Source organism: Bombus pyrosoma, linkage group LG7, assembly GCF_014825855.1.
Source record: "Bombus pyrosoma isolate SC7728 linkage group LG7, ASM1482585v1, whole genome shotgun sequence".
In the NCBI taxonomy this organism is placed as follows: Eukaryota; Metazoa; Arthropoda; class Insecta; order Hymenoptera; family Apidae; genus Bombus; species Bombus pyrosoma.
This window is the reverse complement of record NC_057776.1, coordinates 5990759-6010549: the sequence shown is the minus strand read 5'-3', so window position 1 is coordinate 6010549 and position 19791 is coordinate 5990759. Positions and strand designations below refer to the sequence as shown.

The 19791-nt window shown below is 37.4% G+C and overlaps 4 protein-coding genes across 26 annotated transcripts; 2 read left to right on the top strand and 2 right to left on the bottom strand.

Moving 5' to 3' along the window:
* The first annotated feature begins 32 nt into the window (after nt 1-32).
* LOC122569493 (sesquipedalian-1-like) lies at nt 33-1947 on the top strand. The gene is made up of 2 exons (XM_043730625.1): nt 33-655; nt 756-1947. Exons 1-2 carry the CDS (start codon nt 362-364, stop codon nt 1110-1112), a joined length of 651 nt encoding a protein of 216 aa, XP_043586560.1. The 5' UTR covers nt 33-361; the 3' UTR covers nt 1113-1947.
* On the bottom strand, nt 1391-10489 carry LOC122569479 (protein KIAA0100). Of its 4 annotated transcripts, XM_043730578.1 has the most exons (17): nt 10355-10489; nt 10124-10234; nt 9902-10028; nt 9573-9764; nt 9187-9438; nt 8796-8960; nt 8481-8693; nt 8116-8383; nt 7762-7984; nt 7572-7693; nt 7146-7466; nt 6499-7022; nt 4320-6414; nt 3967-4211; nt 2822-3878; nt 2470-2687; nt 1391-2330 (listed from the first exon to the last, which is right to left on the bottom strand). In XM_043730578.1, exons 2-17 carry the CDS (start codon nt 10180-10182, stop codon nt 2046-2048), a joined length of 6366 nt encoding a protein of 2121 aa, XP_043586513.1. In that variant the 5' UTR covers nt 10183-10234; nt 10355-10489; the 3' UTR covers nt 1391-2045. The 4 variants fall into 4 exon arrangements, with proteins under 4 accessions (XP_043586513.1, XP_043586512.1, XP_043586514.1 ...); XM_043730577.1 differs by lacking the exon at nt 10355-10489 and having other exon boundaries at nt 10124-10348; XM_043730579.1 differs by lacking the exons at nt 8481-8693; nt 10355-10489 and having other exon boundaries at nt 10124-10348.
* A 46-nt stretch (nt 10490-10535) lies between these two features.
* Nucleotides 10536-17396, top strand: LOC122569483 (tRNA-dihydrouridine(16/17) synthase [NAD(P)(+)]-like). 14 transcript variants are annotated; one of them, XM_043730602.1, is made up of 12 exons: nt 10538-10673; nt 10962-11806; nt 11872-12045; nt 12107-12169; nt 15056-15328; nt 15414-15573; nt 15644-15839; nt 15924-16172; nt 16321-16466; nt 16658-16755; nt 16926-17084; nt 17171-17396. In XM_043730602.1, exons 3-12 carry the CDS (start codon nt 11887-11889, stop codon nt 17327-17329), a joined length of 1662 nt encoding a protein of 553 aa, XP_043586537.1. In that variant the 5' UTR covers nt 10538-10673; nt 10962-11806; nt 11872-11886; the 3' UTR covers nt 17330-17396. The 14 variants fall into 14 exon arrangements, 13 of the variants coding, with proteins under 13 accessions (XP_043586541.1, XP_043586537.1, XP_043586530.1 ...); XM_043730595.1 differs by having other exon boundaries at nt 11872-13464; XM_043730601.1 differs by having other exon boundaries at nt 10962-12045.
* LOC122569486 (protoheme IX farnesyltransferase, mitochondrial) lies at nt 15455-19607 on the bottom strand. 7 transcript variants are annotated; one of them, XR_006317478.1, is made up of 11 exons: nt 19429-19606; nt 19199-19320; nt 18851-19124; nt 18561-18756; nt 18297-18472; nt 17894-18211; nt 17534-17801; nt 16640-16731; nt 16036-16149; nt 15765-15969; nt 15455-15590 (listed from the first exon to the last, which is right to left on the bottom strand). XR_006317478.1 is itself a non-coding variant. In XM_043730611.1 (7 exons), the coding sequence occupies exons 2-7, from the start codon at nt 19271-19273 to the stop codon at nt 17584-17586; spliced, it is 1257 nt and encodes a 418-aa protein (XP_043586546.1). In that variant the 5' UTR covers nt 19274-19320; nt 19429-19606; the 3' UTR covers nt 17446-17583. The 7 variants fall into 7 exon arrangements, 1 of the variants encoding a protein (XP_043586546.1); XR_006317479.1 differs by having other exon boundaries at nt 16051-16149; XR_006317476.1 differs by lacking the exons at nt 15455-15590; nt 15765-15969; nt 16036-16149 and adding exons at nt 16192-16221; nt 16375-16562.
* Between the last annotated feature and the right edge of the window lie 184 nt (nt 19608-19791).

Here is a 19791-nt window from a genome sequence, read left to right as displayed (position 1 = left end):
CTGTCAAGGAAGGTTAGTGTAATTGATTGCGAACATCGCAATTCTATTCTATATCAAATATTTCCTTCTTGTAAATGAATTTGTTTTTTGTGTAAAAAACAAATTTTAATAGAGTGGAAAAAAGTGTCGTTTTAACACAGAGCATCCGATTAGTGTCATAAATATTACAGATTCCTACTGTATCATGTATTATTGCGAGTTAAATACGTTTTAAAGGTTATAAGGTTATTTCAGTTCAATATAAAAATCGGAAACAAATTGCTTTCCTACTGATAAATATTAAGACGGATTAGATAAGAAAAACATTACGTGAAGTTAAGAGTTTTCTTTTGATTCGGTTAAAAGTATAATTTTAAATGCAATGAAAATAAACGAGAAAAATATGGTAGCTTTTGCAACTTCGGCAACACCAGTAGATCGTGAAGGTTGGTTAAACAAACGTGGTGAATTAAATCGTGGTTATCAAAGAAGATGGTTCGTTCTCAAAGGAAATATATTATTTTATTTCGACCGACGCGGTGACAAGGAACCTGTGGGCATGATAGTTCTTGAAGGTTGTACTATTGAATTAGCAGAAGACGAAGAACAATTTGGTTTTCAGATCGTATTTCATGGTCCAAATAATAGAAATTATGCTCTTGCAGCAGAATCTCAGGTAAAAGTATTTCTTGATAAATTTGATTTTTATAATAGAAATTATTGTCTCTATAATAATGGTCAGTAGAGAACAAATCTATACTATGGGGAATTTATAGGAATCTATGGAGCAGTGGATGAAAGCTTTAGCATGTGCAAGCTATGATTACATGAAATTAATGGTAGCAGAATTACAAAGACAATTGGACGCAGCAGAAGAAGAAACAACAATGGTGATGGCACCTGCTCAGTCTCCAAAAGCTCCTCCAAGACAACGACATAATCCTTTCAATAGGTCGGAGTTGCATCATCGCTCGCAGAGCGTTAGATCTGCTCCAGGAAGAACGGAAAATGTTCCAAGAACGAGGATAACGTTTCGCGAATTGCATAATATGTATGGTAGAAGGATTTTGGCAGACTTGAATGAATGGAGGCACACGAGAAAAACTTTAGAAGCTCCTTTAATTAGTTTTTAACGATGTATTATATACAGATTGTAAATATTTAATCGGAAATAAGGTGATGTGCAGCCGACGAAAGAAATATAACAAGGTTGCAAAATCGATTATCATATATGTATTATTTACACATTATAATTTTGCTACGATTCAGTTCTTATCGAGGAAGATGGAATTCTACATACGCGCAACCTTGGATATTCTTGCGATCGATCGATCAATCGATCATCGATATTACTCGATGTTTTAATTTAAGACTTGGCTATATTTCTTCCATCGATAATACGAGTATTAAGTATCATTGGAATGTACTGTACCATTTATTTTTATAACAACGAAATATTTACAATCGAAATGTAACAAAATACTTTCGATCATTAATAGAACATCACAAATTTTTGCGATCGCAAACAATAGAAAGTAACCGTACAATACAGTCGTGCATCATTCTCAATTTAAGTTAAATTACATCTAAAATTCATTCACATACCGACGCTTCATTATGAAATTTCAAACAAGTCAAAACAATTAAAATGTATAATTGGAGCAATAATTTCGGACCAGTAAAAACAATATCAATTAAAGAAAAGCAACTATTTACGAAGATTAACGTTTTAATCCCGGCGCATTCACGGTACTTTAACTACTTAAGAATAATTTTATCGAAATTGTACAAGGAATTGTAAGTAAAACAGAATGCCGTTACCATTACTCGAATTTGAGTGATGAACGTGTATGAAAATGTTCAATATCAGTTAATAGTTGAACAAATAATAAACCATATAGAGTTGTGTAAGTGGTTAAAAAACCGTACAAATATCGCTTGACTTTAATAAAAATACTTGGCAATGCACTAACAACTTTCTTATTAAATATTCCATTAGAATAAATATTGCAATCCTATGTATATTTGTATAAATGAAAAATTTATCGAGTTACAAATCTAAGATGTTACTTAAATTTAAAAACACTTTTCTTCCTCACATCACCCGGTAGATGTCTGGCACCTAATAAAAGTCGGGCTTTATCTTCTTCTTGCGGAGCGGATTCTTCCTGTGGCCCTCTTGGCTTTATTTGTAATTTCTGCTTAATAGCTTGACTTAATATTACACGTCTAGAATCGCTTTTCATAGCCAAAAGAAGGTCGAGCCATGTCCAAGTAACATTATGATATTCTAACGTAGGTATTACCAGAGCAAAATCCCGAACATCTTCCAAATTTTTCTCTTTATTTCCCTATTGGTGGATTGCGTGTGTATGCGTGTGCGCGCGGAAAAACAAGTGATTTATTAATATTAGTTTGATAACTCGTAATTTGTTTGCGAGCAATATGAAACAAAAATATGATGGTTTCGTGAAAATTGATTGTAAATACCTTATAAGAGACACGAACGGGTACTTCAGGTATTTTGATATATATAAATAGTTTATTTTTATCTGCTCGTTCTTTCATTTTTTCCACGTCATCCCTTCTTTCGATTGGCACATAAAAAGAGGAATCTCGTTGCGGTGCAGGTGGCTCCTCTATTCCTTCCGGATCTCTCTCAGGAAAACAGAATTTGAGCATCGTATTGAAAAACTTTTTCGTTAATCCTAACAGTAAAACGATTGATCTCAATTAGCATTGGAAGACAAATGAAAATGTTAGAATAGAGAAAAAAGTAGAAAGGTATAGGAGGATGAGGAGGAGGAGGAGGAGGATATACGACAATATGCAAGTTACCTACCTATCGTTAGTGGAACAACATTGATTTCGAAATGTTCTTTGACGGATATTCCAGCAACAGGTGCTTTTTCTCTACAGAAAACGCGAAGAGCTCGTTGCCTATCAACAGGCATATTACTTTGCAGTTCAGTGGGTGTCAACACCTCCGTGTAGATTTGATTCGGCAATAAATTTGTCATTCTAACATATCCTAATTCAAGGAGATGTTCAACCGAATCGTCGGTTTTGCTAGTTTTGGTGTATAAGAAATTGGTTAATATGAGATCGGCGATTCCTAATTGACCATCTGCATCCGTTAATCTCCACTGAGCGTGTTTGAAGCAAATTTCTGCTACTCTAGCAACTGCTGCCGGTTTATCTTTCAACGTGGTAGAAGCTGTGGTTGGGGCGGTTGTTTCCTTATAACAGCTTAACATTACATCGAGTTCTTCCGCTTTTGCTCCGAGTTGTTCCTTACATTCGAAAACTCTAGCTTCTAGCCGTTCCATTTCTGCTAATAACTCAGGGCTAGATTCCTCCGCAAGAGCTTTTTGCACCAAATACGTCTCACGCTCCAATCTCCTCAATTTTGCCACTAAACCACGCACAGTATTTTGCAATTGTTGAATCGGCCGTTTTTGATCTTCAACCGAGTGTAACTGCAGTTGAAATCGCATTCTCTGCAAACGTTCAGATGCTTCTTTTCTCCTCGGTTCTACGTAAAGAAGCAAATTGTTAACGATATCTAAAATCATAGCGTACTGCAACGAATTCGTGCAAACATCCAAATCGTGATGCATCAATGTAAACGCGTCAGCTGCTGAAAGATCTTTCCTTTCCCATGGGCTAACTTCTTCTCTTGGTGGTGGTGGAACTTGATCGATAGAGCCAACGTCTAAAGCTTGTCCATAACCAACGTAGAAGAATTCGCATTTACATCTCGAGACGATACGTTGCAATTGATGTTGAGGGCCACCGCCACCGCCAACTGTTTGACTTACCACTCCACCGACGCTCTGTCCTGAACCAACCAGCGCCGGCACATCTGGTAAACCAGCTATCACAGTCGAATCTTTCTCCTAATTTAATAGGTCAAGAAACTTTAGTTAACATCAATTTTAAACAATTTTACTTGTACAATTTACCTTCTAATTATTTCCAACTTACTTGTATATTGTCTAATGTCAACCACATTATATTATCGTCGATATTTTCGTCAATGTTGGCACTGACAGTCGCATAATACTGCATACATTCTAACGATCCGACCCAGGTTGTCTTTGATACTAAAGTTCTCTCTTTCCACACAGGTTGATGAACTCTTTGCAATATTTCTGCTTTAGCCGCGGACAAGATCACGTAGCCTCGCGTTTCAATACCTTTCAATAATACCTGACTATTCACTAAGGCGACTGCAAAATACAAAGCAATACAATTTTTTCTTTTCTTTTTCTTCTTCTTTTTCAGTTATACACTGAAGTTGAATAAAATTAGATAATTGTAAAAATTCACACACATACTTAGCCAATTTTTGTGAAGGACATCATCTTGATGACAAGCTGCTAGTCCACGTAATTGTTGACCTCTCGTTTGTACCGATAAATCGTCACTGAACGCAACCGGTTTATTTGCAGCTTCGGCTATTAATCTCTGCAACATACCGACAGCTTCACCCTGTTGCGGTTTCGCGCCGGATGACGCATTTACTTGTGTCGCCACGTTTTGCACCTCGACTGATCTTGTTCGATTTTTGTGCTGTGTCGATGAACTTTCTCTGTGAAAACCTTTCAGGGCTGCGGTAGACAGATTTTTCTTCAGCTGCTGAGTTTTTATGAAAGAATCAAAAAGTGCAAACGCTACGTCTCTATTCGTCTTTGTCCAAGCCCCTTTCAAATCGTGTACAACAAGTCTATGTGTGGGAGTATCCCCTCCGGTGACTCCGGTTACCATTGCCTCTCTGCCGTAACTGACTCGAGCTACGCTCAAACAGTAACACTTTTCGACCGGTTGTCGAAGCGATGCGCTCTCCTTGTCTTCGTGAAGCGCGCTTTTCAACCAAATTTCCGCATCACTAAGTTCGCAATTCATATATACGACCGACCATTCGGCTCTCGGTCGATGTATTAGTCCGTCATCGATCGGATGCAAAGACAAATTGTGTTCGCAACTACACACCACTCTTCCACCAGTTACTTCGAAACCGCGTTGCATAGCGAATGACATCCAATAACTAACATGGAATTGATGGAAAGCCAGTGTCAACCGAACTTTCCTGTAATGCCTGCTCAACTGTTTCTTTCTAGGTCTGATATTCTTGAAAAGCGGCCCTTTCCTCGTCGGTCTTGTTGCGCCGGAGAGAATGAGTTTTAGATTTTCGAACCATCTGAGGGTGCTGCCGTAGAGTAAGGCGGTTGGTGCACTTGCTAACGCTGGAGATCCGGTTGGCTTCGTCTCCAGAGAAAGGCTGACATTCAAGTTTTGAGATCGAAACGCTCTGAACGAGTCATGCTCTTGATTGCTCGAATATTCCGGTAATCTATCCGGAGCACAAGGTATCGCAGCATGATGATCTCTAGGATCACCTAAGCAAACCCACGCTAACTTTATGCTCAAACGTACATTCGGTAAATGAAGTAATCTGCAATCGTCGTATTTGCTGGCCGTACGGACATAAACATCCAAATCTCCTTTTACGATAATTCTTCCCTGCGTCCAATCGAGTTCCAGTCCTGTCCATGTAAGTTCCATCTCCTCCGTGGTATTGTACGGATCCAATGAACCATGTAGCAAAACTGTCAACTGCTTCACGCAAAGTGTTAATCTTCCGTGGAGAGCCAATCGCATTTTGTCCCAAAATGGTAATGGAGGGCTCGGGTCTCGTGATGGATGGAGGATTTTCTCGAAACTGAGATTGCATTGCGCTATGACCGGTTCCCAACAAGGCCCAAACGCATATCTGAACTTGTCGATATCCCAGTTCAGATCGTGATAATACTTCAAAGATGTCATGCCTCTTTCCACGACAATATCCTCCCAAGGAGTACCGATTTCGATTCTCACAGTTCGTCTGGCTCGTGGCGGTGCTAAAGCTTCTGCGCCAGCTAGTCTACCCCAAACGCTTAAACTCTCAACCAACAGTAACGGTTGCGGAAAATCCCGCAATTGTAATTTCCATTCGGCGCACTTTAAACTGATTCCCCTTACCCATAAGGTACTGAATTCAAGACCATCTTCTGGCCAGGGAGTTTCCGCGTCCATTTCTCGAAGAGCCCTCGTTGCATTTTCCATACCGTCGATCGATGGGTCGACTAAAGCCAATATCTCGATATCCGACATAGACCAAGCAAACAGACGCGTTCTAGCTGGGCCGGCGCGTTGCATTTGTTTCCACCGTTGTACATATATCTCCGCATTTTTTTTATTTAAACTAGCGTACAGTTCCTCAACTTTACCTTGAGGAAGTAACAAATGCGCTCGACAGAGTTCTTGCACTTTAGTATCAAGCATTGCTTGCCTTTTTAGACTCTCTTTATATTCGTCCTCCAATAATTCGTAATTATCTCGTAAACGTACTTCAAATGGATCATCGCTTACTTCGAATATCCATTCTTTAATCTATAACATATGAAATACTTTGGTTATATTTATTATAAAGAACAACTACTTACATGTAAATCTACGTCTATTATATAAACGTACTTTTATAATTAAATCGCACGGTAAACGCTTTTCTTTTCCCTGACTCGATGACGATAATGATGAAGAAGAGAACGATGATGACGATGATGACGATGACGACGACGACGATGACGACGACGACGACGACGATGAATGAATTTCTTTTAACCATTTTTTTATACTGAATAATTCATTCTGAATCGCGTCAGTAAATTGATGTTCGTACGGAAAGCAAGCTTTTATTGATTCGATGTTGAGCATCCAAGTTTCGTTCCAATCCAAAACAAAACCTTCGTTACTTTGTCGTTCTAGTCGCACCTCTTCGCTGCTCAATACTCTGATTAATTCGAATCCTTCGATCATAATTATATCAGCCATATCTAAAGTTACACGCATATAATTAAGTCTCCATTCTCCTTGCGTCCAACGTAACTGGTCCGATGAAAGCTCTAAAAAGTGTTTCGGAGAAATATCTATAGATAAACTGATACCACCAGTAGCCAATATATCTATTAATCGTTTTTGCTGTTTATCAGTGTCTTCATCTGTAAAAAGAAGATTTAATAAAGTAAAAATGTAGTAGCAGAAAGATATAAAAAAGAAAAATACAATAAAAGAAATGAAGGGTAAAAAAATAAAACGAATAAATGGATAAGATGTAGATTAACCTTGAGCGGTGCATGTCGATGAGTCTCCACTTATAATAGATCTGAAATCTGCAGATTCTAACCAAAGTTGTAAGAGGCGAAGATGTAAGTTTGGACTCCATGCTAGACTGGTACCATCTAAACTAATATTTATCGCTTCAGATGTAACTGCACTTTTGCACTTCCTTATAGCTAAAAATGGATGTGCCAATGCTTGTGCGTGCTGACAGACAATTGGTTCGTTTTTATTCAATGTGATCGCGCTAACACCCTCTGTTACGACCACTAATCGTTTTGTATTGTGCTCTAAATTTGCAGTATCCAAACGCATCATGACAGAGACTAAACAATCAATCGAGACATTGGTCTTGAACATCCTGATTAAAATTCTTAAATAGAATAGATCAATATATATGTAGTATTTTATATATATATGTATATACATACGACTGTTTTCTGCGATAAAGAATAAATTACAATTTGTAATTTTGAGATTTAATTGAACAACGCTATCCGGTTTTTTCGTATTTTTCATTGTTTCGGCTCTTCTGTTGTACATTTGGCAACATCTGTTAAATAGCCAGTTTTTAGTAAATCAATTAGAATATTTATTTTTTATTTTTCTCACATATCTTACTTGTATGCCTCTTTAAGAAATCTAGCTAGTTCCAAACTCCATTCAGTTACAAGAGCATCAACGGCAATCCCTATGGCATTGGTACGGGTCGTAGCTAATAATACTCCGATAGACAAAGGCGTTCCCCATCGATGAGATGTTTCCGAAATAATGGTATTGGAACCGTTTAAGGTACAATACAAAGATTCCACTACTAACTCTGTGTTCCAACTATCTATTATATCTACGAAATTAAACGATCATCAAATAATTACTAGTAATTTACTATAATTACTATTAAGTTTAGTATATATTAAGTATCTTAATATAAAGGAACAAGTAAAACGTATCAATTATAAGCCACATTACACATACCTGTAAGTGTATTTAGCGAAAATTTCATATGTGCTACACCACACGAAGCTTCGTGAACATCCAATAATTTGATGCATAACGACGAATCATAAAGTTCAGTATTTACTCTAATGTCTAACCATGGTAATTTATTTTTTAACGTTATACTATCGACAGGTCTTGAAACTTCATTATCGGTATTACACAATATCGACTCCCAGTCTTTATGATCATAAATAATAGAAAGATTGCTAATTTGTGTAGCAATTTGTAAAATGTCTTGCTCCATCTATGTGTATAAGTAATAATCATATTACATGGTAATATAAATTTGTTACAATACAATGTGAAACAGTAATATTCTGTAGACACAAGTCCCATAGTACCTTTGAATTTACTATTAACGATCGTAATGTCAAAACAGGGAGTTTACTACGAATTGATAATCCATCCAAATTTAAGGTAAAATTTAATAGCAGGTCAGATGGTTGGAATTTTGTGCTAATTTGCAAACCCTTCATTGTACCTTCCAAACCAAGTACTACGCCATCTTCTCTACCCGTAATTATGGAAGAATTACCCACTTTCAGGATAAAATCCTGAAAATATATTTAATTATGTTTATCTTTTTTAAATCTTTAATAATACGCGCTTTTGCCTTTGAATTTGGATAGATCGGTGGTAGATAGTAATGAATTCACCTTTGGTATAACTGGTGCTAACCGAGTTAAGAGATTAGTAGAAGGATCGACACGTGCATCTGAATACGAAGATGCAGCATTAGTTAACGAACTTCTGTCTTTGAAGAATTTAATGAGACCTGCTCCTCCAGAACCCTCTGTCTGCGTTATTCCGATGTACAATTTCTATAAATTATATCCTGCTTGATTCCAATCTAATCCCATTGCAAAGGACAGTTGTTCAGGATCATCCATTAAGTGTGCTAAACACAAATAGCTATCGTTCAAAGCATTGAGCTACATCGTTAAATCACAACATAGTATCTCATTACTTCCTAGCCTTTGCAATTTGCGTGTTAGGACAAATAAGCTTGTGTGACATATACAAATCCTATAGACAGTCTCTTCATACCTCTACCGATAGTTCCCCTTGAGCTTTCAGAGTCGCTTCGGCAGTTCCAGCAAAGGATATCTGTGAAAGACAAGCGTCTGATGCATGACGCAACAATTTCATGGCACCACCTATGATAGCAGCAGATGCAAGAAGAGTACGAGCTCCATGAACAACACTACCATCTAAAGTCAGACTCTCTGCACTTCCATTAGCTAGCCAACCATTACCCAAAATCAGAAGACTTAAATTTTCTATGTGAACAGCCATAAACTAAAACATTTCAAAACAGTTGTCAAGTTAGCGAATAATCTTAGTTGAAATCATTTCATTAGCATAGTACAATAACCTTGACAGAAATAAGTTATTGTATTCATTAGTATATAGATTTAGTGTGATATACATACTTGTACAAAAGTTATAATTATTGGTGGAATTTTTTTATTTTGAAAATCCATTGGCTTCCTTGGTTTTCTTACTATCTGTACAGGTTTTATTGGAACATCTTTATTGATTCTGACATCCTTCATAATCACAGCTAAAAGTTTTGCGACATCACTGCTAAAAAGACTGCTTCTTATACTGATCTCTTCCACTTGCTAAAATTATAAGAAATTAAACACCATATATATATATAGTTTGATTTTGTTAAAATTTAATAGATCGACTCTCTAAAGCTTTGGAAGATGAGAACACAAATGACAATGTCTTCCTATCTTTTTCTAGAGAAACTTACCAATGTAAAGCCATTTTTTGAAATATTTACATCCCGTAATATAAAATATGGTAATGAAATGTGACCAACACGTAGATAAATTTTGTATCGTCTCTTTACTAACCATGCCAAGAACCTTGGTATCACCCTGATGGATAAATAAAGTAATATTACTAGTCAATAAAAAGAACCAAAATATTATAAAAATTATAGTATAATATATATAATCATTATGTATCTTACCAAGTAAAACTACAATAGAGAATGAAACAAGTCATACACAAGGCGACTAAACCAGTCATTTTTACAAATTACATACTGCAGGAAGAATGCGAATGTAATTGTTTGGTAACACTAACGCAAAAATTATTGTTAAAACAATTAAATAACAATATCAATTTCAGATCGAATATGCTTTAAAATTTTCTGATCACCAGCTGATCAAACTGCTACATACCCATACCCTATACCTACCTATACGTATTTACATACGTTTTTACATATACTTGGTTCGTTCACAACATATCGATATATCGATGTTTTCGATAATGTGTTTGAAAACGAGCATAACTTGGTTATTCGAAACTTTGAAACACTCGGTATCATTCAAGGTGGTACATCGAAACAAGTCACAATATTATTATTAGAATATTGTCAAGTGACGAACTTATTTACATATACGGTTGTTGTGCAACGAGGAGAAAGTATACTTGGCTCTACGAGTACCTTTACATCGTGCGTTAATATTGACAAAACTTGACGACTAACCTCACAGCTGGGAATTAAGAGTAAGGTTAGTCCATACATATGTATATTTTATTTTGACAATAGCATAATTCACTGTTTAATCAACAAATATATAACAGTACGTGATCGAATACCGAAACGATAAAAGATCAAGAATTCAAGTAATCTAATGTACAACGTACAAAAAAAGAAAACATGTAGTACGGGCTAGGGGAAATTCTAATTTCATTATATGACATAAGCTGCGTGCATGCGTGCGGATGTGTTTGTCAATCAAAATCGGGAAAGTTTTAATTTGACCGTTGTACTATTTTATATTTATGTTAATATGTAGATATATCATTAAAAGGGAAGACATATGTATGTAGAAGTTGAGATTACCACCCACGTTGGAAGAATCAAGATAATAATGATAATAACAACGATAATAATAATAACGATATAATAACGATAATAAAGTCGTGAAAGCGTTAACATTTGTAACAATATCATATTTTATTACAAAAAATTATAGAATATTGTATTATAGAAAATATAAACTTGTGAAAAAGTCATAAAAATATCAAATTTTATTTGTCCCGCAAAAGTGACGCACACAGGTCGTAGTGGCATTAAATCATTCTATACCAAATGAAATGCGTAGCAACGGAAATTTCACATCAAGTGTCATGTAACGCAAGCCACTTCTTTTAAAATACTTTACATGTATCTTTTTATACAACCATATAGTGATTGGTGTGGAGAATCGTATCATCTGCTCGCCACGCATTTTTACATACATATGTATTGCCGCAGAATGAACCAATGACACTGCCTATTTATTACAATTTTAGACATTAACTTGTAAGAAACTATGACTATGAGAGATGATATACAACTGGAAGAAAACACAAAATTGAACAAGCTCCTCGAGACTGCTTTTGTAGCGAAAATGTGTTATCTTGCTGTTTCAAAATTTGTCAATTTTGAAGCTTTGAAATATGTGAGTCTGTAAACGAATAAATGCAGCGAATGCAGTACATGATATAAAAAAAAGAAAAGAGATATTAGAAAGGACGCTGGCATTTGAAAAGCAGAAGTGGCTGGCAAAAAGTATGCGAATATGTTGGTATCTATACGTGGATATATATGTCGCATTTCTAGAGCAAGAATCGGAGACATTTAAATTATCGGAAAGAGGTAATTGTATTTTACGACGATATCCATGAAAAATCTAAGACGTACGTTTCGGCTGGTTTACACAGGTTTATTAGGTTGCTATGCGAATATCGATTGAAACCGCGCGTTCCATCGAAAGGGGCATAAACCGAGTTTTACCGAGAATTCTCGAGAAGAGTCGCACGATGTGGAATCTAGTTTCTCGACAAGTGGGCCTTGTCATGTACTGCAGGATCGTAGACGACCACGATGAATCAAAAGTAAGAAAACAGAATCAAAATTAAAGTAAGAAGCAAATTTTTTAAAATCGATAGGATAAAGGACAAGAAAGAAACAAGAACAATTCGAGAGGACATGACACGACGAGGAATCAAAGAAAAAACGGTGAGTGAAGAGTAGGAAGAGCGATGAAAAAATGGAAGATGCAAGGAGGATGAGAAAAATTAAAGCTGGAAGGAAGGCGTTATCTTTATCGTCGTCGTCGACGAAGACGAGGACAAGGACGAGGACGACGACGACGACGACAACGACGATGACGAAAACGACGAATACGACGACGAAGAGAGAAAAGTGACAGATTCGAGGATAATTTAGCAGCGGATGCAAGTATTTACAAACGATCTCGTTACGTTATGCGAAACGAAGGAAGTAGAATTACGAATGATATTCTATCGAAATGGTGCTCGGGGCAAAGCAATACGTTGATGAGACCGGAACGCAGAAAGTTTAGACGCGTGCATGGACTTGAGCTTCCGTTGCATCCCCAACAAGTGACCGGCTGGGTGGTGATCTTAATTATTGTGGTAAATACGTTCGCGGTACTGACACCGCTTCTCGAACCGAATTTACGTCCGGTTTTTTCGATCGCCATAGCTGTTATCTTTTTTACGCATATTTGCTCTCATTTGGCGGTACTTTTATTGGACCCGGCGGACCCACGCGTCAGATCTCAGCCAACGAACAAGGTTTTACCGGAATTCGACCGAGAGAAACATTCGCACGTGATCGAGGACGGTAGATGTCATCTTTGCAACATAAACACCGAAAGCAAGAGGACGAAACATTGTTCGATTTGCAACAAATGCATCGTCCGATTCGATCATCACTGCAAATGGCTCAACAATTGCATCGGAGCTAGAAACTATCGCGCTTTTCTAGTTTGTTTGATTTCCGCTATTCTAGCAAACCTGTTCGTTACTGGTCTTTCCGTCATCGAATTGTCCTCCTCTTTATTCTTCGATCGACTCGCAAATCTGACAATGGAGAATAACACAACCGATCCCGTCATTCCCTTTATTGTTCCTGCCTCGGACACCACTCTTATAATTGCCATTTCCGCCATTGGAATTCTTTCGGCAATCGTAGCAATACTTTTACTTCATTTATGCTTTTTTCACGGTTACATTGCCTGTCTCGGATTAACCACCTATGAATACCTACGAAACAAAAGGGAGAAGAATTCTGTCGCTGCCGCCGTCGCGATCGCTGCAGCCGCCACTGCTGCCGCGGCTGCGGCCGCTGCCGCTGCCTCCACCACCTCTACTTCCACAAACACCACCATCACCGCTGCTACTACTACTACTACCGCTGCTACTCTCACCAATCAACCAACAACAGTTACGGATAACGCTTCCACGATAACCGTGCAGCAAATAGTTGCCAAGTCTACGAGTACAAGGGTACGACACGGCTTCTGCGAGTTCATTTCCGCCCCTCATCCTCTAGTATCACCCTTTACGAATAATGCAAACTCATGTTCGCGTCACGGTATAAACAGCCGAAACGAATCTCTCGAAGGAAAATCTCCTTCAACTCGATCCTCTTACTCCGATCGAGAAAACGAAAAGAAAAATTTCCGACTTTGTTTCTCGGCGTACAAGCTCGAATCATCGCGATTCGATGAAACCACGTCGGCCATGGACATTTCGACGGTCGCGAACGCGTCGCCATCGCCATCGGCAACAACGAATACCGAACAATCTACGATGTCTCGAGATTGTAACGCTACCACCGCTGGTTTGTCAACACCGTCACCTGTCTTTTGTTGCTTCGCCGCACTCAATTCGCCGTTAACTATGCATTGTTGTACGACAAACGGCAGACCGAACGTGCTGGAATCCAAAAAACGATCCAGCTGTGACGATACGTCCGACCAGGTGGTGCGCGTTCCGACAAACTCGTGCGAAACCGTTGAAAGAATAGCAAGATTTCTCCGGACCTATCTAAGTAAAGGAAAAAGGAGAAGAAGGTGCAGGAAGAAAAGGAAGAATCGACAACAGTCGTTGGACGCGACCAACACGTCGCAGACACCAAAGTCCAAGGAAATTGATACTACCGATTTCAATCGCAATCGCAATCGGAATCTAACGACGATCAAGGACACGGTGGCAACGGTGCCATCGTGGTCATCGTCGTCGTCATCATCGTCATTCTCCCACACAGCCATGGCCTCTTCTTCGTTCATCGTTCCGTTCGAAACGCTGGCGACTGACGCAACAGCAACAACATCAGCACGACGATCTTATTCAAAACCTCATGCGTTGCATCGTTCACCGTCAATCACAAAATCCGATTCATTGGACTTACAACAGAATCGGAACTTTGTCCGATCACAGAAAACGCTCGGATCATCCACGACATATAGGAGATCGAACACGCGATCTCTTCTTCGAAGAGGACAAACAGCCAAAATCAAATCACAAATGACGCAATCTATCAAGCTGTCTCCTATTTTGGAATCGGAATTATCGAAACCTGCCACACCACGATCGACGCATTCTTCTCTGTCGTCGTATTCCGGCTTCTCCAACCGTTCCATTTGTTCATCATCGTCGTCATCATCGTCATCTGTGCCGCGCCCTTTGTCGTCTTCACAAGTCGCTCGCGACCCGTTTCATTTTCACGGGAAATGTGAAATCCATCGTATTGATTGATTACTCCGATCGTTTCCTCCGCTGCTTCTTCGGCTTAAAACGGCTCTAATACGCGATAAGCAGTAAACTCTAAAACCGCCATGTTCTTTTCTTGGCAAACTTAAATGTGAAAAGGGAATATGGTAGAGAAAAAGGGGAAGAAACGGGGGGAATAGTTGTGTGAATGCACCACATCTTTCATCCTAGATTTAAACATCATAAAGTGAGTACCGTAAGTGAGTAATCGTTTCCATATCGTAAGAACAGAATCTTTCGAACAAAACTCATGCTGCTCGCTTAAATTGAAAAATTAATGAATTACCTTCTCTTACGTACTCATGATTGTATATTTTTGTAGATGTCATCAGTTTCAGTAAACACGTCCGATCAACTCGCCACAGATTCTGCTACATCTGAGACGAATATTTGGGAAAATGTATTAAATTCTCCACGATACGTAGTTGCACCAATGGTCGATGCAAGCGAATTAGCCTGGAGGTTGTTAAGTCGTCGTCATGGTGCACACCTTTGTTACACGCCGATGCTTCATTCTTCCGTGTTCTGTCGAGATCCGAAATATCGACGAGAGGCTCTTACCAGCACTGCCGAAGATCGCCCATTAATCGTCCAGGTATACGATTCACATTTCTTTCTTTCTCGACTTTAATCGCCGTTCTATCTTTAACACATATTTGCATTGATCTCGTTTATTACAGTTTTGTGGCAACGATCCGAATACGCTATTAGAGGCAGCACTTTTGGCAGAACCGTACTGCGACGCAGTGGATATAAACATTGGTTGTCCTCAAGCTATCGCGAAACGTGGTCGTTATGGTGCTTTCCTTCAAGACGATTGGGACTTGCTTCGACGAATCGGTTCGTAACATAAACATCTTAAATATAACGTTACATCTCAAATTTATTTTCCCTTTACGAAATATTACAGTAAGTACTTTGAGCAAAAGTCTCCGTGTGCCAGTTACTTGTAAGCTTCGTGTATTTGCGGAGATCGATAAAACTGTTAAGTACGCGCAAATGCTCGAGACCGCTGGAGCACGATTACTTACCGTACATGGACGAACTCGGGAACAAAAAGGTCCGTTAACCGGTATCGCGTCTTGGGATCACATCAAAGCTGTCAGGTATGATTAACAATTCCCCTTCGTATCTTCATTTGGCGTGTATCTTCCAGTAAGTTGCTATTTCTTGTTATTTCAAACGTTCAGACAGGCCGTCACAATTCCAGTATTTGCGAATGGTAACATACAGTGTCTGCAAGATATCGAAAGATGTATAGAGGAAACCGGTGTTCACGGTGTAATGTCAGCAGAGGGCAACCTTTACAATCCGCACATATTCGAAGCTCGTTATCCACCTAGTTGGGAGCCAGCGCTTGAATATTTAGATTTGGTGGAACGTTATCCAGCCCCTCCTTCTTTCATTCGTGGTCATCTTTTTAAATTGTTCCAGCACACGTACGTATGAAAAAATCAATTATTTGTAGCTTCCGTTTATTTTCAATCTCTACGTACATTAAATAATACAAAATAAAATGTATATATAAATAATTTTCGAAATTACAAATCGACTTATGCATTCAGCGTTCTTTTAACTAGAGAGTAGACTTTGTTTAGCAGAAAATAAAGAAGAGAGAGAAAATTTGGCCCGAAACTCTACCATGGAATCCTTCAGAAACGTCGTATACGCTTTGAGGGATCGGTATCTGCCTTATCACGAAGGCCGTTTAATCTGGCAGGAAGAAATGTCCGGTTCGTAGGCTCTACCACTATATTCAATTATATTATATTCCATTATATACTTTATTCTTCATTCGCATGACATACATACATCCACTTTCCTCCTGGCTGTGTATACACTTTCCCTTTGTATCTTTAATTACACTATCGTTATATACTACCAAAGTATGATCGTTGTTACTTACTTGCATTCTACATTTCAGATCATAACTTAAAACTACCTCCCTGGTTGTGCCAACCATATATACGTCATCTTCCAGAGGAGAATATACAAAAGCTAGAAATTGAAAGGATTGAAACGGTTGGTTTCCACTATTCTACTGCAAACAATTTCCTTTCCCTTTTTCCTATCCCTACTTCTATTTCTATCTTTATTCCTATTTCTATCTGTATCCCTATCCCTATTCTTTTCTTCCTTTCCCTTATCATATGATATAATTGTTTTTTTATTTCGATATTCAATTTTTGTAGCAAAATGAAACGGTCAAGAGAAAATTCAGAGATGAAGAAGGAAATGAGATATCACGAAAACGCTTGAAGAAGCTCAAACGAATAGCGCGCCGCCCCAACAGACCAGCTATCATCGTGAAAAGAGGATCTGATTTGTGTTGCGATTGTCCAAATCCAGTGGTTTGCAAAACTTCATTTTAAACATAATCTTTTGTTATCAATCCGAATAAAATTTATTAATCTCGCCGTTACGTTTTCTCCCGTAGAGTCTCAAATGTGTTCATAAATTATGCCGACAGTGCTGTAGAAACAAATGTTTCACGGAAAATCTGGATTGTGCCGGACACAGAAATTTAACTAAAACTAGAAGACAAATGGCGATAGAATTTGCTGCGAAACGGAAAGCTATTCAAGATAAAATATGACATTGTATAATATTTTAAATTATAAAAACAAAAATTAAATAAATAAATAAATATATATATACTACTACATGTACGTAATCATATTTTGTGAATATTGTATTAATTTTTATACATGATCACAGTTATGATAACTGCTATTATTCACAAATTATATTACAGATTGCTTCATCAAGTATTATAAAGTCATCTTTATATACAACTTACAGCTTATTATGATTCCTATAGTATCATAACGTAAATTTCAAGGTAGTTTATTAAGTGCTCGAAAATGTCGATGCAATCGTTTTCATTAAAACTGCGTAAATATCGCTTTTTTCTTCGGAAAGTATCGTATCTCTCTGTCTATTGTCATCATTATACCACTTTTTCTTATTTATAAGCATAAGAACTATAAGAGCAGGTAAATGAATCAATGAAAAATGAAACAGTTTGCGTGAACTTCTACTATCAGAGTGCTTGTGAAATTCCCAAGCTAGAAAAGAGAAAACACAAAGTTAAATTTACTTTCATTCCTCTTCCTTTTCTTCTTTTCAAAATATCAGTATAAATATGTTTTTCACATACCAAGGTAAAGAAAATACGCATTAAGTGGTGTCGATAACAAGGCAAACCAACAATTTGTTACATCACAAACTGGTGCTAAATAACAAAGACCCATTAATGCAGCGGTATAACGTAATGCTGTTTTACGACAAAGCTTTGGATTCGTGACTGCCATCATTCTATAACCGGCACGCGAATAATCCGGCCTCAAATTCCATGATAAAGCATTGAAATGAGGAAACTGCCATGCATATAATAGACCAGACATTATCCAAGCACCTGGAGATATTATATTGCCGACACAAGATGCCCAACCCATTAATGGTGGTATGGCTCCAACTAAATAACAGTTGATATGTAATTTCAGTTAATATGGTGAAAAACATTTAAATACAATACGACAAAAGTATCATAATATACTTACCTATGGAACCCACCCAAGTATTTAGAATACTAATGCGTTTCATAGGAGTGTAAATAAGAGTATATAGAAGCAGATTAGCTGCTCCCAAAGTAGCTGTTAATCCATTAACTTCGGTATATAATAATAATAATCCACTGAAGCCAGATACCGTTGCAAACATTATTGCATGACCAGGTCTATTAGAAAAATTCTGTTATAGATATAACACTAGTTTTAAGCTAAAGAATCTGGATGCTTCTGCAATTGAAACTATATCCTACATACGTTAAGTAACCTCTAACCAATACTCTGTTCTTTGTTCTTGACATCTGCGCATCAAAAGGAACTTCAAAAAATTGATTGATAGCATTTGCTGTTGCAGACACTAATCCAGTACCCATAGAACATGCAACAAATGTATAAGCATCGAAGGGCCCTGGTGCTAATGCATATCCAGCCATGGTTGTTACAACTACCAAAGCTAAAAATAATCATTTGATTCTTCATTTTTTCTATTCAAACAAATTATCATATAAAATATCAATGTTTTTGTTAAAGATATTAGTTTCTCTTACATGTTAACCTTATCTTAGATAACATGAAACAATGTTTTCGAAGTTTGCCAGAATCTAATTTTATACACTGCCATTCTTGTTCATTTTGCACATATAAATTCTTTTGTTTTTCATTGTTCGTTATATCTACACATTGGGTAAGCTTTTGGTGGTCAAACGATGTAACAAAGTTAGGTGACATCTTCTGATTTTTGACATTTTTTGTGTCTAATAAACATCGGTATTTCTGTGTACGGGATAATTTCTTTACGCTTGATGTAGCCTCGGTAGAATACTAGGATAATTTGTCAGAAAAAGTAACAAAATATTGAAGGTTTAATAATATTGGAAAAAAGTAAACACACATACTGTAGCGATAGACAGTTTCAACGATGATAGACATAGGTTACGGGAAATCCTGATTGAGCAAAAAATAAATAACATGATAAAAATACGTCGTATAAAATAGTCAGTGTTTCCTTTTTTCTATCCTGAAAATAACATGGGAACCAGTTGGTTATCGATTATAATGTAACCAATAACGAAAAAAGACAAGTAAAATGCTTTAAGGTTTCCTTAAAATCAAATGTTCAACTTACATCATGATATATTTTTGCTTTTATAACTTTTAGTTCGCGTTACGTAAGAAAGCTTTGAACAAAAACACATTGCGCTGAAACTTTAAATAATTTTACTAGACTATTACAGTCCACGCTTGTTTAAATAATAGAAACTCATTACACTGAACGAGAGCTCCGATCATGCTCAGTCTAGTTGAACCAAATGAAAGAGACTGTGAAATGAAATCCTAAACGCATCAGCGTATGATCGAATTCTAGAGGAACGCGATCGCAAGATAGCGCTTCATGTTCAAAATGATATAAATCCTTGTAAGCAAGTCTCGTTTCTTAGTAAAGTATTCGTGTTCAAGCGATTTACATATTTACTAATATATAAAAATA